A 14,924-nucleotide genomic window follows, 5' to 3' on the forward strand; every position below is an offset into this window, starting at 1 on the left:
TGGAGGTAATGTGTGAGCATACAAAAGAAGAAGCTTGTTTTGTTCAGACAAAAGAAATCAAACTGCAGGTTATGGCTGCAGTTTGCTCATGGCAGTCTTATATCTTTAATCGAGTTTATTCAAATCAAATCAGTCAGGGCATAACACAGGATTGCTACAATTAACTGCAGAGTTCCAAGGCCAGTTCCAAGGCCGGTGTGCACTATTCATGTTTGCTCTTTCATCACTATTAAGATTAATGAATAACAACATTATATTGCAAATGAATACATGCATATCATGTTGCTATCATTTTAACACCATATGTACTTAAAATTTCAGTAAACTAAATATCATACACTGAAATATACTATAGACTTTACCCGTAGCCACTGTTTTTCGGTCAGCGCATCACTATAGTCCACATCCCGGCGGCAGCGCGATCCTCGGCCGAACATCTTCTCCTCCTCCTCTTCATACGTCAGCCGTTCTACCTCAGCGTCATCTTTGATGATCCAAGATGGCAACTCGTCCTCCTCCATGAGACGGGGCTTACGCTTTGGGTTCCTGGCATGCTCACGGCGTCTGTCCATGTCCATGCGCTACAAAGGGGAAAAACCTCATCCGGTTAGAACAGCAAACAGAGACATGATACTTGGTTCCTTTGTATTATACTACGAATGGAACCCATCAGCTGGATTTACTGCTGTCCCTTTGTAAAAAAAAAAAAGTGATAGGTACTGTCTTACAAATTAGTATCAAAAACAGATTATCCATTTCCTTTCAAACTAATACAATGCTTTAAATATAGAATGGTTTAAATATATTCACTGTTTTTATTCGTCCTTTTCATGCACATAGCATGCAAAAAATACTTTATGTCCACATTAAAAAGTCCTTGGGTAAAATCTCTGTATCCTCACTGGGCTGCATTTTTCAAAATACCTCTGTTGTTGAAATTCAGGCGCCGTCTCACCATTATACGACTGTCTAGCTATCAAGGAGAATAGTGATGCGCTATGGTTAATTTCACACACAAACATGTGGCTCTGTCTCACATTCATGCAGCGCAAAAAGGAAAAGTCCTTCACAGAGAAATTCACAGTCCAGCAGCATTAAAAATGCGTATGAATATCTCAAATACTGCACCCAGTCATCACTGAAATTAGGCGACACCACCAGGAACCTGTAAAGTGCCAAAAGTACGAGCATTTTGCATTTAATTTGCAGCTTCGACAATTGAACAAATGGCGAGATTGAATAGTGGTGTTGCCGATCACGGCAACTTATAATTATCTTGGGGTAAAAGAACCAGCTGTAAGCTTAAGCTCTCTGGGTAAATTTGTATTTTAGTTTTAGTATGCAAATTAAACGTTTGTAAAGATCTTACAAAAATGTTTGTTCTCCTTACCATGAAGAGCTCAAATTCATCTTCATTTCTGGCTATCATCTGGTTAAGGGTTTCATCATCAGGTACTTCATCTTCTTCCTGGAGTTATATTTGGAAACATATTAAAAGAGAAGACTTTAACTGTTTCAACAAATCAGAAGGCACAAATATTCACTGCAAAACAAATCAGTTAAGTATGGCACACAGATTCTATGAAATGCTAAGTTGAAATGCATTACAAATCCAAGTAATGTTTGTAAGTGAGGGATGAAACAATGTCTGATTATATAGGAGCTGTTTCTTTTCATTTCTACATTCATTATAGAAAATGCCTGATCAAGCATAAATACCTCATCTTAGTCCTGAGCTGATTTTACTCCCAAGATGATATTAAAACATTTAAAATGTAACACAATTCAAAATTTCAGATATTACCTCATTCTGCTCCTCATGCTCCAAAATGGCCTGAAGAAAGACACGGCGCTCATGGCCCGAGGACTTCTGGTCGAACATGCCTGCCTGGATGACCTTCTGATCCACATTGAGTTTGTATTTGGCAGCTGCCAGGATTTTCTCCTCCACACTGTTGACGGTGCAGAGACGAAGCACACGCACCTCATTCTGTTGACCGATGCGGTGTGCCCGGTCCTGAGCCTGAAGGTCCTGGTGTCAACAGATGAAACAGAAATTCGAGATCATTTCGATTGCCTTTAAACAAAAAAACAATACTTTCTCTCTAAGCCAATAAAGTCAAAGCAAACATAAATCACTGTATCAGATACGATCCTTCTGCCTGTCAAAGTACTGCACCCATTTAAGAGGAAATACTAAGTCTGTAGTTTGTGTTTCTGGTCCTAAAAACATCAAGAACATACAAACCATTTTCAGTACACTACTGTGAATCTGTCTAGTCATACACATCACAATGACTAAAAGTGATTTTTGTCCACAGACACTCAACTACCTAACTATTGACTTTTATTTTCCCTGTTAAAAGGTTTTTTTGTCAATATGGCAATTTTTTTCCTCACTTGAATAAAGGGATTAAGTAGAGAAGATGATGCTCCATGTGCAGACTGTAAAGCCCACTGAGGCAACATGATCTGACTTTGATTAAATAAAATTGACTTGATTTGAATTTAATAAGATTCACTACAGTAAGCCTCCAGCAAATTTACTATCAAGAGCTGAATAGTGTCTATTTACTGGGTTAATTACAAAGACTAGATGTAAATGAGCCCAGTCACATTCCATGTGATTTACATTTAGTGCTTCTAATTAATGACATCTGAAAAGTAATGGAACATAAAACCAAACTGTTTTCTGCTCCTGAATTTGGATCTTGTTGGAACTATTCACACAGCCAGAGAGAGGAAATATGTTCACTGACCAGATTATCTGTGTAAACAATGTAAATTATAACACACAAAAGGTACCAATAACTACACTATAAATAAAACAGGGCTGGGCCATTTGACCTCAAAATAATATTACAATTTTTAGGCTATATTGCACACATGATATTTATCTTAATATTTTGAAACCTCTTAAAGATTTATGACCAAACAAATACAAATATTGTGCAAATGTTGCAGGGATGAATATCGGTTCTTTCACAAAATAATAACGCAACACAACTTTTGATAAATAATCATCAGTAATGTGAATATAATGCCTGAGTTGGTAAAGGTAAAGTATAACAAGAACAAGGAGATCAGTCTGGTAAATTAAGAAAATGGCACCCCTTTACTGTAATGCAGCATTTAAGCCAGGAAAAGACACTTGTGACATATCAGGATATAACGATATCATACTGAAAACTTCCTATTATTAAAACAAGTGCTGTCAACACAGGTTGTAAATTTACTGGTGAACCTACCTGGTGTGGGTTCCAGTCACTGTCAAAGATGACGACAGTGTCGGCAGCCTGCAGGTTGAGGCCGAGGCCACCAGCTCTGGTACTGAGCAGGAAGATGAAGTACTGAGATCCTTCCTCATTAAACTTCTTCAACAGCGTCGCTCGATCCTCAGACTTGGTGGTTCCTGAAACACCAAACGTGATCAATATGAAATATCTGTCAAGATAACTTTGACAAAGTCTGCATGAACTTCTTCCTTTCAAAAATGTTTTTTTTTGGTTGTAGAAAATACTAATTATGTCAACAAATAGATTATAACTGTGATCAAGGTAAAATTGTGCCTTTCAGGTTAGCTTTTATCAAATCCTGAATAACTACTCAAAAAACACACTAAACAGCAAAAGTTACTACAAGTTTCTGGGAGCCACACGTTGCTCTTTTATTTTGTCATATTTTCTCACGCACAGCAGTCGCGGAAAACTGGAGTGAGAGACAAATCTGGGATCACAATGCACATTTTTATTCTTCCGAAAAAGAGCTTGAAAATAACAGTGAAAATCAATAACATCTCCTCAGTGAACTCAGGTCTCTGCTGCCCGGCCTAGTGGCAGTAATAGGATTGCCTTTTGTTTGAGATGCTGAGTATGGGCATCATGCTGAGTGTATGTGATGGGAATTCTCGGACACCTCAGTGTGACACGTTATTATTCTTTCAGTATGACAAGTTTGAGTCAACTTAAATGAGGAATTGAACTTTTTAATAAAGCAGTCACACCAAGGGATAAAAGGATAACAAGATTATTATATGATTATGATCATTTGTCGTGTTGCAGGGACTAGTTAGAAAAATGTGTAATCTTTTTATATAGTATTTTTCTTCTGTTTGGTACACACACAGGGTCGAGTGTTGATGTATTGTGGTCACTATACTTTATAAATACAACACAGAAACTATAGGAGGAGCGAAAAGTCTGAATGGAGAGATTCCATCTACTTCCTCTGATACATAAGCAGTAATATACTGAAACGTGTTGATTTTTCAAAATAATGGAAAAAGACCATGAAGTTGCATTCTGTTCATTAGGTCTGAATGAATTGCTTTTATCAAATTCAGATAATTATGAGGGACAAATAACACTAATTTAGTTGTTTCTTTGTTTTTTTTACCAGATCCCAATCACAGTCCTTTTAGACTATCTGTCTATTAGAGTATCTGTCATTTCACTCATTGGCTGATACCTATATTTACCTAAATGTTGATTAATTATCCATGTGACACATTCAGATAATTAATGACACTCCTTATTTTTCAGCAGACACTTGAAAAGTGGACTTGAAGTTTAACTGGGAAAATTCAAGTCCTGAAATCTGACATGACACGACCTGCTGAGGGAAGCTCTCAGCCTACTCCAACACACCATCATTGGCAGGGAATAATTACTGGCTTTAAGTAAACACTTAAACCAGGCAACAGCCACATAATTTTACTCATTACAAAGTTACTCACAGAATTGACATCAGTTATCAACATCTGACATTACCTATATAGTTAGGTGGACAAAAGTCGGGAGAGTTCATAACAAAAACATCAGCTTTTTTGAATCTGCTCCAATTCCAGTCTTTACGATTGGCTAAAACATCTCCTTTAATTACAGTAAAGGTGTGAGCTTACCGTCGAGACGTAGATAGAGAAAGTTGCGGTAGCTGAAGTAGTCCTCCATGATTGTCATGAGTGTGGTCATTTGGCAGAAGAGCAGGACTCTGTGGTTGGTGGCCTGTAGCTTCGGCAAGATGCGATCTAAGAGTTCAAACTTCCCAGAAGCTCGATACAGATCATGCCTGGGTGGAAGTAATCAGACAAACATGTAACTAAAGTCAAAAATACTCATAAAATGCTTGATTGAGGTGCACTATTTCATTTTGGGGAAGAAAATGTAATCAGAAGAGAAAGATCTTCAGTGACCTGATCTTCATTTTATGCCTCAAAAAACAAAAATAAACTGTCTTCGTTTTCATGACTGAATAAACTTTAAAAAAAAAAATACAATTTCAAACTGTCTACTTTGTTTACATTTGCCAGCGATGCCACCTCTCTAGCTTCTAACAGCTTTCTGGGGACCTTATTTTCCTTTGAGGACAGCTTGTTTATTCATTTATAGAAAGAGATGGTATCTTTTTGTAATGTTTCTGTAACAAGACAAAGAGTCTGCAGCCCTGTTAGCGGCTCTGTGAGGCATTAGTTAAAAAAGTCACTATTGATAGAGTAGTACCAAAGCTACCATTTTATTCCTTCCATGTCAAAACCTGGCACTAATGCTACATACAATATTCAACAACCAACAGTTGGTTCACAGATTCAGAGTGCTTGCCTCATTATTTTTAATTACTCCTTATTAGACTCTGTGTCTCACTGTTGTTTTCCTTAGCAGGCAGGGTGTCACAGTATGACTTTTAGTGTCCAAATCAGGAAGATTAGATTTTCCACACGACACTGTGCTGTGCTGTTGAGCTCAGAAGTTCCTGTCTTCACATCGGTTGTTTTCTGGTATTTTGAAAAACAACACTGCTGTTATGTGATTTTATGTGGCAGGGAAACCAAAGGGATGGAATAGCATTTCATGTCCAGTCACAATGGCAATCTAATGTGTGACTGTACTGTAACGTGAATTTCACACTCCTGTTTTGAGATAAATCTTTGCTATGAATAACTGCTATTTGCTGCCAGGTACAACAACTACTGCAGAGACAAATATACACACTGACACAATGTCTTCTTGCATCAGATGTAAATTATTGAGCTTTACACACAATCAAGACAAACAAGAGAAACTGCCAAACACTGAACAACAATGTTGCACAAAATACTGTTAATTGACATAATCTGGATGTATGTAAAAAATTCATAAATGCTGTGTGATCTAAGTGTTTCACAAAGTATATATGAGCAACAGTATGTCATTCTGTGGGCATAGAGAGAAAAAAATCCTGATCCAGCATCAGTCTGGTTTTGCCAATCAGAATGGCAAAAATTTGGATTTTGTTACTTCCAATAATTTTAAGCTTTTGTTGACAGTAACACAATAAATAATGTGTGTCTGTTAAGGGCACAGAGCCTTTTCAAGTCCACCTTACCCACTGATGATGCCGTTTGGATAGCCCAAGTGCTCAGCAAAAGATTCCTAAAACAGAGAACAATTACTGGCTTAAAATAATACTTCTTCTGTTAAGTTTTCTCAAGGAGAACTTGTTTAAACATCATAACTCTGCAGACAACTACAGTTCTCCGCTTTACAAGACTGTCAGGAGCAGTGATCTTGGGTGATGAGGACTCACCTCAATGTGCTGGAACATGTATGGGTGGTTGCAGATCTTTTTCAGCTGCATGATGGTGTTCATCAGGGCCTTTGCTCCTCCTTTGCCCTGTAAAAAATGTAAATATCAAAGCAATTAAGCTTTAATTTTTTATTTTTTTTTAAACCTGCTAATTTTTTTTATTTATTGATTTTTTTTGGCCAGTTCAGGGCAGCAGAAACAAATTATGAACATAACATTGACATATCACCTTTTAATCTGCCCGCTGCCACTGAATTTGGCACTGTGAGAGCATTGAGAGTTTACGGAAACAGTTGAGTTGTGGCTGGATAGCTACACAATAAGATGAAACTCTCTAAAAGTTCTGTAGATCAGATTCAGGTTATAATTCTCTGTAGATATACAACTACAAGCTACCCTTTTTGACATTCTCACGCTGTTTCCATTGATCTGATTTACTGTTTATATAAAAAATATAGATTATAGCCATTTTAAGTATCCTTTACTGCACTGAAAACCTCAAAGAAACCCTGGTTCACTTCAAAGTCATGTAAGGTAATACAAGTATGAGCTTAGCACATTTTGAGTCCCTGGGTGGTTTGAATATCAGTTTCCTAGCCTCAAAACTGCACTGAAGCTAGAAGCAAAGATGTAGCCTCACAAGCTAAATACCAGCACCATTTTCAATATAGTCTTTGTCTTTAGCAAACACGATATCTTGTTCATTTCACAGCAACCTCTTTCTTAAAAGCAATAGCAAAGGGCAACTATAACTCCAACTATACAAGAAATGTCAGGGACCGTCTGATATCACACAGCAGGAAGCAGTAAATATCGCTGTGCTCAGAGCTAAACAGTTTAGTTTGTTGACATGACACGCACTGATAAAACAAGGCATACGGGCTGAATGAAGCCACAGGGGTCTTGGTTAATTTACCTTCTTGTCTTTCTCTGAGCCATCAGTGAGGAGGATGCCTTTCTGCATGTGGCGGTACAGAACCTTCTGTATAGCAGACATGTCACATTTAATGACATACTCCACCTGGATGAATGACAGCAAAGACAATGCATCACTGAAACACTTGTGTCTTTTTGGTGTCAAGGCTGTTTGTGCTGACAGCCCTCATACTTGACATCAACAGAAAGGAAATGACAGTCCTGAGAGAGAAAATACAAAAAAAGAGAAGGGAGAAAGAGCGGAAGAAAGGCACTGTACGTACCTTTCCATAATATGCAAAGAACGAAAGGGGGGTTCTTAAAAGCATGCCTTCTATTCTTCTTTTGGGCCTTGTGCCCCTATATCGATCAAAATGTTCTCTTCAAAGGCGTTTAATTTTTTCAAGAGATTTCTAAAGCAGCACTTAAGATAGTGAAAAACCTATTAATGTTGGCTGACTTTGGCACTGAAGATAAAGCTGAATATGCTTTCATCACAAAGACATATTTTATTCTTGGAACTGTTCTTGGAACAATTCATTTTAATGTACATTGAACAGGGAGAGGAGAAACATGTCAACAGTAACTGCTAGATCAATCATTAAATTAAACTGCATGTGCATTAGTTTAATTTTTCTGCCAACATTATACAGTAGTTTAATTTTTCTGTCAACATAACATCACATTAAAAAAAACATCAGTGTTCATGATCAAAGTATAGACTGAGAAACAAAAACTTTCAAGATGCACTTAGCATTCTACAAGTGAGTAGGAGAAGCTCGTTAATCTAAGATTATTTCGTAAGAGTATCTTAAGTGCTTTTGGGAAACACATCTTAATCTTAAGAAGATTTATGATGGAGTTTAGGAACATCATATCCTTGAGATGCATCTGGGAAGCAGGGCCCTGGATGGCCATTGTGTTCTCATCTTTAGGATGATATTCAGCACACTCCTTATCTCACTGACTGGATGATTGGCTCACCGTAAATTCAATTCTAATTTCATTGTATTTGCTACAAATAAGGCCAGAAGTAAAGTTGGTTTCAGTTGCAGTTGCCACCAAGGACACTTGATTCTTATAAAGAAGGGATGAACATGACTCCCGGACACATGCTGTTGAGCTAACACAATGTGGAAGTTGTAAGCCACTCCACGGGAGAAATATTTTTGGCAATGGCTAGGTTTATTACCCTTACCCACATGCCTCCACATATTTAGTAAAATCAGTTTGTGAATCAACAGTATGAGGTTTCTGCACTGCAAACCATGCAGTAAATGTAATCATACAACATCAATGAAGTAACATTTTCTCTCAGTCTCACCTTCTCTGGCAGCTGAGACTCCACCTCTTTCTTCAGTCTGCGTAGGAGGAAGGGGCGGAGCACCTTATGCAAACGCCGAATTATCAGGATGGTCTCCTCCTCATTCAGGTCGACCTGAACAAGTCAGAGAGTAAAAGGTGATGATACATTTCACAGAGTGTGGTGTTTAATATATGCAATAATTGCAGAATGATTAAGTTTTACACTGACAAGACTGTGACCTGCTGATGTGTTCTTATACACTGCAGTTTAACCTGTAACAGAAGTAACAACACTGTGGGACTGGGCCTGAATCCTTCTGCTTATTGAGGATGGATTTGTATTAGGTAAGGTGCTTTGGGTTGTGTTTTCGGTGATTCAAACATTTACCATTTGTTGTGGCGAGTGGTGAGTCTAGCTGTCACGTTAAAGAAGGGGATTTTTTTTTTGTTTTGATAGTGGCAGTGAGTTTTTTACAAGTGAGTCTCTATTGTGTGTATAATCCACATTCACAGAATGAACAGAAAGTGGAGTCAGCACAATATACAGTCCTGATGCCTATTTCACACTATTCCACTAATCGACAGTGGATCAAGGTAAGACATTCATCGAGGTAAGACAGCAAGCTAACATAGATGTAATATTACACAATTCCAAATATAATTTATTATTTTATTTTTTTAAAGTCAGCTTTGTAAATCTTTCATTAGGAAGAAATGCATCAAACATGTCAGTAAGGACATATTCTCTTGATCAGATTGATAAATATTGCAACAAACAATACCCTGCTTTCTCTGATTTAATTTGAATTTAAGACCTGAAGGATACACACAATGTGTTTTGGTAACACAAAAACAAAACAGGTGTATGTTTACAGGAAAAAATCTGCAGAGTGTCTTTAATACAAATCCGATAGTCAAAATGAAAGCCTTAGAAACAACAATGGAGATAAGCTGCGTTCAGCTCTGCCCTGCAAAGCTCTGAGTCTTTGTTTCACTTGCCTGTTACTTTGTATTTTCCCTGCAGAGCAACCCGCAAGTGTCAGCTCAGACTGAAACAAAACTCAGCTGAACCAGCAGGTTTAATGTTTTGAGAGGTTAAATACAAAATTGTCATTTACTAAAAACAGAGTTAGGTAGGAAAGTTTCATATTGCAAAACCACAGTTTTAAATGATAATATTTCACCAAATGAAGCACTGGCTGCAGAATCCAGGCTATTTCCCCCAGTAATTACCCTCTCTCCTGTCATGGCGAAAGGGGCGTTGAACCACTGCTCGAAAGTGCTGCAGCTCTTAAAGATGGTGGGCAGGAGGAAGTTGAGCAGGGCCCACAGCTCAGGCAGCTTATTCTGCAGCGGTGTACCAGTAAGGAGAAGGCGGCGGGGAGCCACATAGTGGGTGTTCAACACCTGGGTCAGCTTACAGTGATGGTTCTTCATGCGGTGCCCCTCGTCCACTATCATGTACTTCCAACGAATCTGTGTTTGGAATAGTGGAAAATACAGAGAAACCATTTTCAAATTTACTGTGAAATGTCTTTGGTCACAACAGGGGCTCAGGAGTAGTTGCAGAGAAAAACATTTTGATTCCTTTTTCTGACACACACAACTCAACTGCATGAAAAAGCAGTTTCTTATTACCCCTCTTACTCTAAATGTGTATAATAACTGTGCACACAGATTAAAGCAATGTGGGCAAATCGACACACACCACTTCTTTATCAAAACAGCACATTTTTTGCTTTGTTAACTATTTTGTTTCCTTGCCACCATCCTCACCTTAAAACTTAAAGCCATGGACTGAGCAGAGTGTTGGACCATTTTAAGGGGATTCTGGTCAATGCTTATGCGACAGATTCATGTGGTTTTTCAGCAATTCAATCATTATGCAAACCTTCCATTCCATCTCTTCCCTATGGTACAACAGCTACAGAAAATACACTCCAAACTCTGTACAAATTATAGAGGGTGAACTTCTTTTATTGTATCTAAGAACCAAACCAACACATCTGGCAACAACATCAAAGTTACTTCCACTGTTGTGTACACAGGAGGAATTTCTCCCACTTTATTTGTGCATCTGTGAGAATCGACACCTCGACATCTATACAACCCCAAGAGTATTTTTAAATCCTCGCATCTATTTTATTTCAGTATGCTGTGCCTGAAAGCATCTTGAGTACACACTGGCGTGTGGACTGAAGCTGCTACTAATGCTTCTTTGCTAACAAAAGGATTAGATGCGTTAGATAGTATTTCTGGCCCAGAGCAAAAACCTGAAGTGACAATGAATGAACAGCTCCCACTTATGTGGAGGACGCCGACAACTGCTGAATGTGCATGTGCGAGTTAAGAGTCAACTCCTTGAATTGCTTTACATCTGAAGCAAAACACATTGAGCGATCTCTTCTTATCACTTTTTTTTCCCAGCCAATCTACAATAGTAAGTCACGTAATATGCATGCACCTTGGCACAAACACACCAAGTCAAGGATAAATGATTAAATTGTTTGCAAAAGTGAAAAGTAGTAAAACTGAGGGCAAGAGTGACTGTGTATACAAATATACAGTTACAGCCCTGAAACCTAATGACATGGATAAATGATTACTTAATTAGACAAAACATGCGTTGAAGCGAACATTCATTAGAATTCATTGAGGGGGCTGCAGCACTCTCAACATTTTGCTGAACGGCAATTAAAACTCTTTACCCTGTCAACAGACCTCCCTGCATGTATTTTTGCTTATCACCCTTTAAATAAAATCAAAAACTAAGGAGAAAATGTTAGGCTCTAGACTGTGCTATGCACCATGAGCACATTTACACTTGCTGCATTAATTTATTACAAGTATGATTGACCTACTGGAGTGTACTGTTCTCAGGCCTCCCTTAAAAGTGAATAAATCAGTTGCAGCTCATGTTGAGTGCTGGTGTCATATTTTAAACTAGAACCAAGAATTTGTTTTGAAGTTCAGCACTGTTGTCAAGTTTGCCATATGACTCAAATTATCCTACTACCTGTCTACAGAACTATTTCATTCTGATTATAATGTTACGCACTACTGTATGGTACTGTGTCCTCCCTGTCAGGCCCCAGACTGCTGGCTCACTGTCGCAAAAACTCGTGCAAAGACCTGTGAAGAAGCCCCTTATGAAATTTGAGCTCAACACCACAATAAGGACCTACAGAATGCCTGTTGGAATTTTTTAATCTTACTTTACCTCAAATCTGTCTGTTATCACCAACTTGTGGTATTCAGCAGTAAGTACAGAGCAATTAGTTAGAATATGGGTCACGAAAAGTAACTTTCAAACCCTGGCACTTACATGGAGGAAACTAAGGCAGCAGTCATGTAACCACTGATTTGGAGAGCTGTATTGAAAACTCTGTATGAAACTGAAATGTAGAGAGAGAAAGAGAATCCAAGTTCTAAAGAAAGGACAAAGCTTTGATCTCTTTCACCTTGGCCAGTATTTGCTTGTCCTTGATAATGTATTCATAGGTGGTCAGCAAGACATTGAACTTCCCGCTGCGGAGTTGAGGCACAAACCCACGGCGCAAAGCAGGGGTGCCCTTCGATGGGACAGACACAAAGAGAAGACAAATTTCAAGGACAAGTCATCGAAATGCAATCAGAATGTTTTTTTTAAAAAGGTGGAAGTAAAGGTAAAAATGACATGAAAAAGATTTTTCTTACCTTGTAAGCAATTTTGACCACAGAGGGTGCCCACTTGTCAAGTTCATAGACCCAGTTGGACAAAGTACTGGAAAAAAGGAAATGAATGAAAATCTCCACAACTGTTGGAGGTTGAAAGTAAGATGGTGGTCTCAATTCAGAGCAATCAAAGACAAATTCTTAGATAAGCTTGGTTAAGACATGAGGAGAAGAGGCAAGAGCAACTCAAGACCAAGTGCTCACTGAAAAGCATCAAAATTCAAACATAATTTGCTAGATAAAATCAGAGGAGGAAAAAAAATCCCTTGCAGTGATTATACACTACACGTTTCAAAAGGGTTAATTATATTCTAGCTCCAAAATGAGTTGGTTTCTTTTTTTATTTATTTAGGAGGGCTTTATTTGAAACTAGGTCCCCTGGGAAGATTGAGCTCTCTGCCCATTAACTTTAATAGTTAAACTTCAAGAGGACAAGTCAAAGGTTAGCCACCACATTAGCTTGCTGTGCAAATTAAAAAGAACATTTAACACAGTGGCCCTGAGCACAAATCTATGCCTCTGATGTGCTCAGTCTCACAACAAAAAGCAGTACACCTCTTAGTAATAATGAACAGTCAGGTATTTAAAAAAAAGAACCAATTGTTCATTTTAATCTTTTAACACCTACAGTTATGAATTATCACACAAACTAATCAGGTAAAATATGTAACTGGCAATAACAATATGGATTTTCCCAGAAATGTAAATCTGTGAGCGCTGAGGCTGCTTTCACCTAATAAATTTTGCTGAAAACCACTTCTGCTGCTTTGAATGAAAGGTGGAGTGGTTTGTGTTTGAAGAATTTCAAGCGATTAATTAAGGGAAAACAGCAAGGGAAATCACAGATTTTGCTGAGATAAATACGTGATGGAAGAGATCCTGTATTTGCATCTCATGCCTTTTTTAATACCAACAGATGATGGAGAATGATGTCATAACAGGAGTGTTGTTAAAACCAATTTTGAACAATGAATTTTGACCCCACACAGGTCATTAATCTTTTTTTTTTTTTTTTTTTACAATCAATGTGTCCATATTTGCTTCATCTAATTCATGGTTGCCCTACACTCAGGCCAATACTGTAATACCTGATAATTATTTGAACTTTGGTGCCCATCATGTCTATGCTTACATATATGTACACAGCACACTCATGTCTTCTAACATAGAACTGAGTTTCCACACTAAAAAATTGGATAATAAAATATAGCACTAGTGAGTGCAGCATTCCTGGAGCAGAGAAGTAACTCACTGTTGTTTTATAGATACTGGTTGCTGTTAACTTTGACTCAACACTCCCTGTAGGCAATCAATGTGATCAATGTGTACACTTGACACTTGTATTTCATTTAAGCAAAAAGATGCATGTGTCTCAATAAGGGAAGGGACTCCTGACACCCCTGTGGATTATCTGTGCCCTACTTTATGATTTAGGTCTATGTATTTCGATCAAACTGTTCCCAAAAGTTTTGTTTTTTGTTTTTTTTTAACAATGTGTTCATCGATCCTTCGCTAAAAATAATTTAGGGTGTCATGACACTGCACAAAAAGAGCAATGATGGATAGGAGATTAGGAGTACTGACGAGAGAGGAACAATGATGAGAAAGGGACCATTGAGCCTCTTGTGCTCCATCAGGTAGGTGATAAGAGCGATGGTCTGGATGGTTTTACCGAGACCCATTTCATCAGCCAGGATGCCGTTTAGATTGTTGTTGTACAGGGACACCATCCACTCCAGCCCCTGGATCTGGATAACACAGAGAAATAAAAGCATGCCTTAAAATATGCTTGCAGAGGAAATATTATTGACTCTGCTTGTATCTCCACATGTCTGTGAATTATTTTTACTCCTGTATATACACTACCAGTCAAAAGTTTGGACACACCATTTCATTTAATGTTTTTTTCTTTATTTCTTTCACTAAAGGCATCAGAACTATGAATAAACACATATGGAATTATGTAGTAAACAAAAAAAGTGTGAGATCATCACCACTACTAAGGAAAAGCAACAAGCAGAAGAGATTTGTTTGGGCCAAGAAATACAAGGAATGGACATTGAACCAGTGGACACCTCCAGGCTGTGTAAAGGGCTATTTGACAAAGAAGGTGAGTGACAGAGTGCTGCGCCAGATGACCTGGCTTCCACAGTCACCTGACCTAAATCCAATCGAGATGGTTTGGGATGAGATGGACTGCAGAGTGACGGCAAAAGGGCCAACAAGTGCTCAGCATCTCTGAAAACTCCTTCAAGACTGTTGGAAAACCATTTCAAGTGACTGCCTCATGAAGCTCATCGAGAAAATGCCATGAGTGTGCAGAGCAGTAATCAAAGCAAAGGGTGGCTATTTTGAAGACTCTAAAATATAAAACATGTCTTGAGTTATTCCACACTTTTTTGTTTACTACATAATTCCATGAGTTCATT

The 14,924-nt window shown here is 38.2% G+C and overlaps 1 protein-coding gene across 4 annotated transcripts in view; it reads right to left on the minus strand.

Annotated features, from left to right (window-relative positions):
• The window catches only part of smarca2 (SWI/SNF related, matrix associated, actin dependent regulator of chromatin, subfamily a, member 2), a 48,358-nt gene that overhangs the window by 13,465 nt on the left and 19,969 nt on the right, over positions 1-14,924 (minus strand). For all 4 annotated transcript variants that reach the window (XM_037097634.1, XM_037097635.1, XM_037097637.1 and 1 more), the window contains 13 exons: positions 14,080-14,243; positions 12,478-12,544; positions 12,243-12,353; positions 10,015-10,257; positions 8,801-8,914; positions 7,478-7,582; positions 6,562-6,648; positions 6,361-6,407; positions 4,901-5,067; positions 3,249-3,412; positions 1,805-2,032; positions 1,391-1,468; positions 363-581 (listed from right to left, as the gene is read on the minus strand). In XM_037097634.1, the coding sequence (XP_036953529.1) occupies positions 363-581; positions 1,391-1,468; positions 1,805-2,032; positions 3,249-3,412; positions 4,901-5,067; positions 6,361-6,407; positions 6,562-6,648; positions 7,478-7,582; positions 8,801-8,914; positions 10,015-10,257; positions 12,243-12,353; positions 12,478-12,544; positions 14,080-14,243 (1,794 nt within the window). The remainder of the gene's footprint in view (positions 1-362; positions 582-1,390; positions 1,469-1,804; positions 2,033-3,248; positions 3,413-4,900; positions 5,068-6,360; positions 6,408-6,561; positions 6,649-7,477; positions 7,583-8,800; positions 8,915-10,014; positions 10,258-12,242; positions 12,354-12,477; positions 12,545-14,079; positions 14,244-14,924) is intronic.

The sequence above is a fragment of the Acanthopagrus latus genome, chromosome 5 (genome assembly GCF_904848185.1).
Source record: "Acanthopagrus latus isolate v.2019 chromosome 5, fAcaLat1.1, whole genome shotgun sequence".
Taxonomy (NCBI): Eukaryota; Metazoa; Chordata; class Actinopteri; order Spariformes; family Sparidae; genus Acanthopagrus; species Acanthopagrus latus.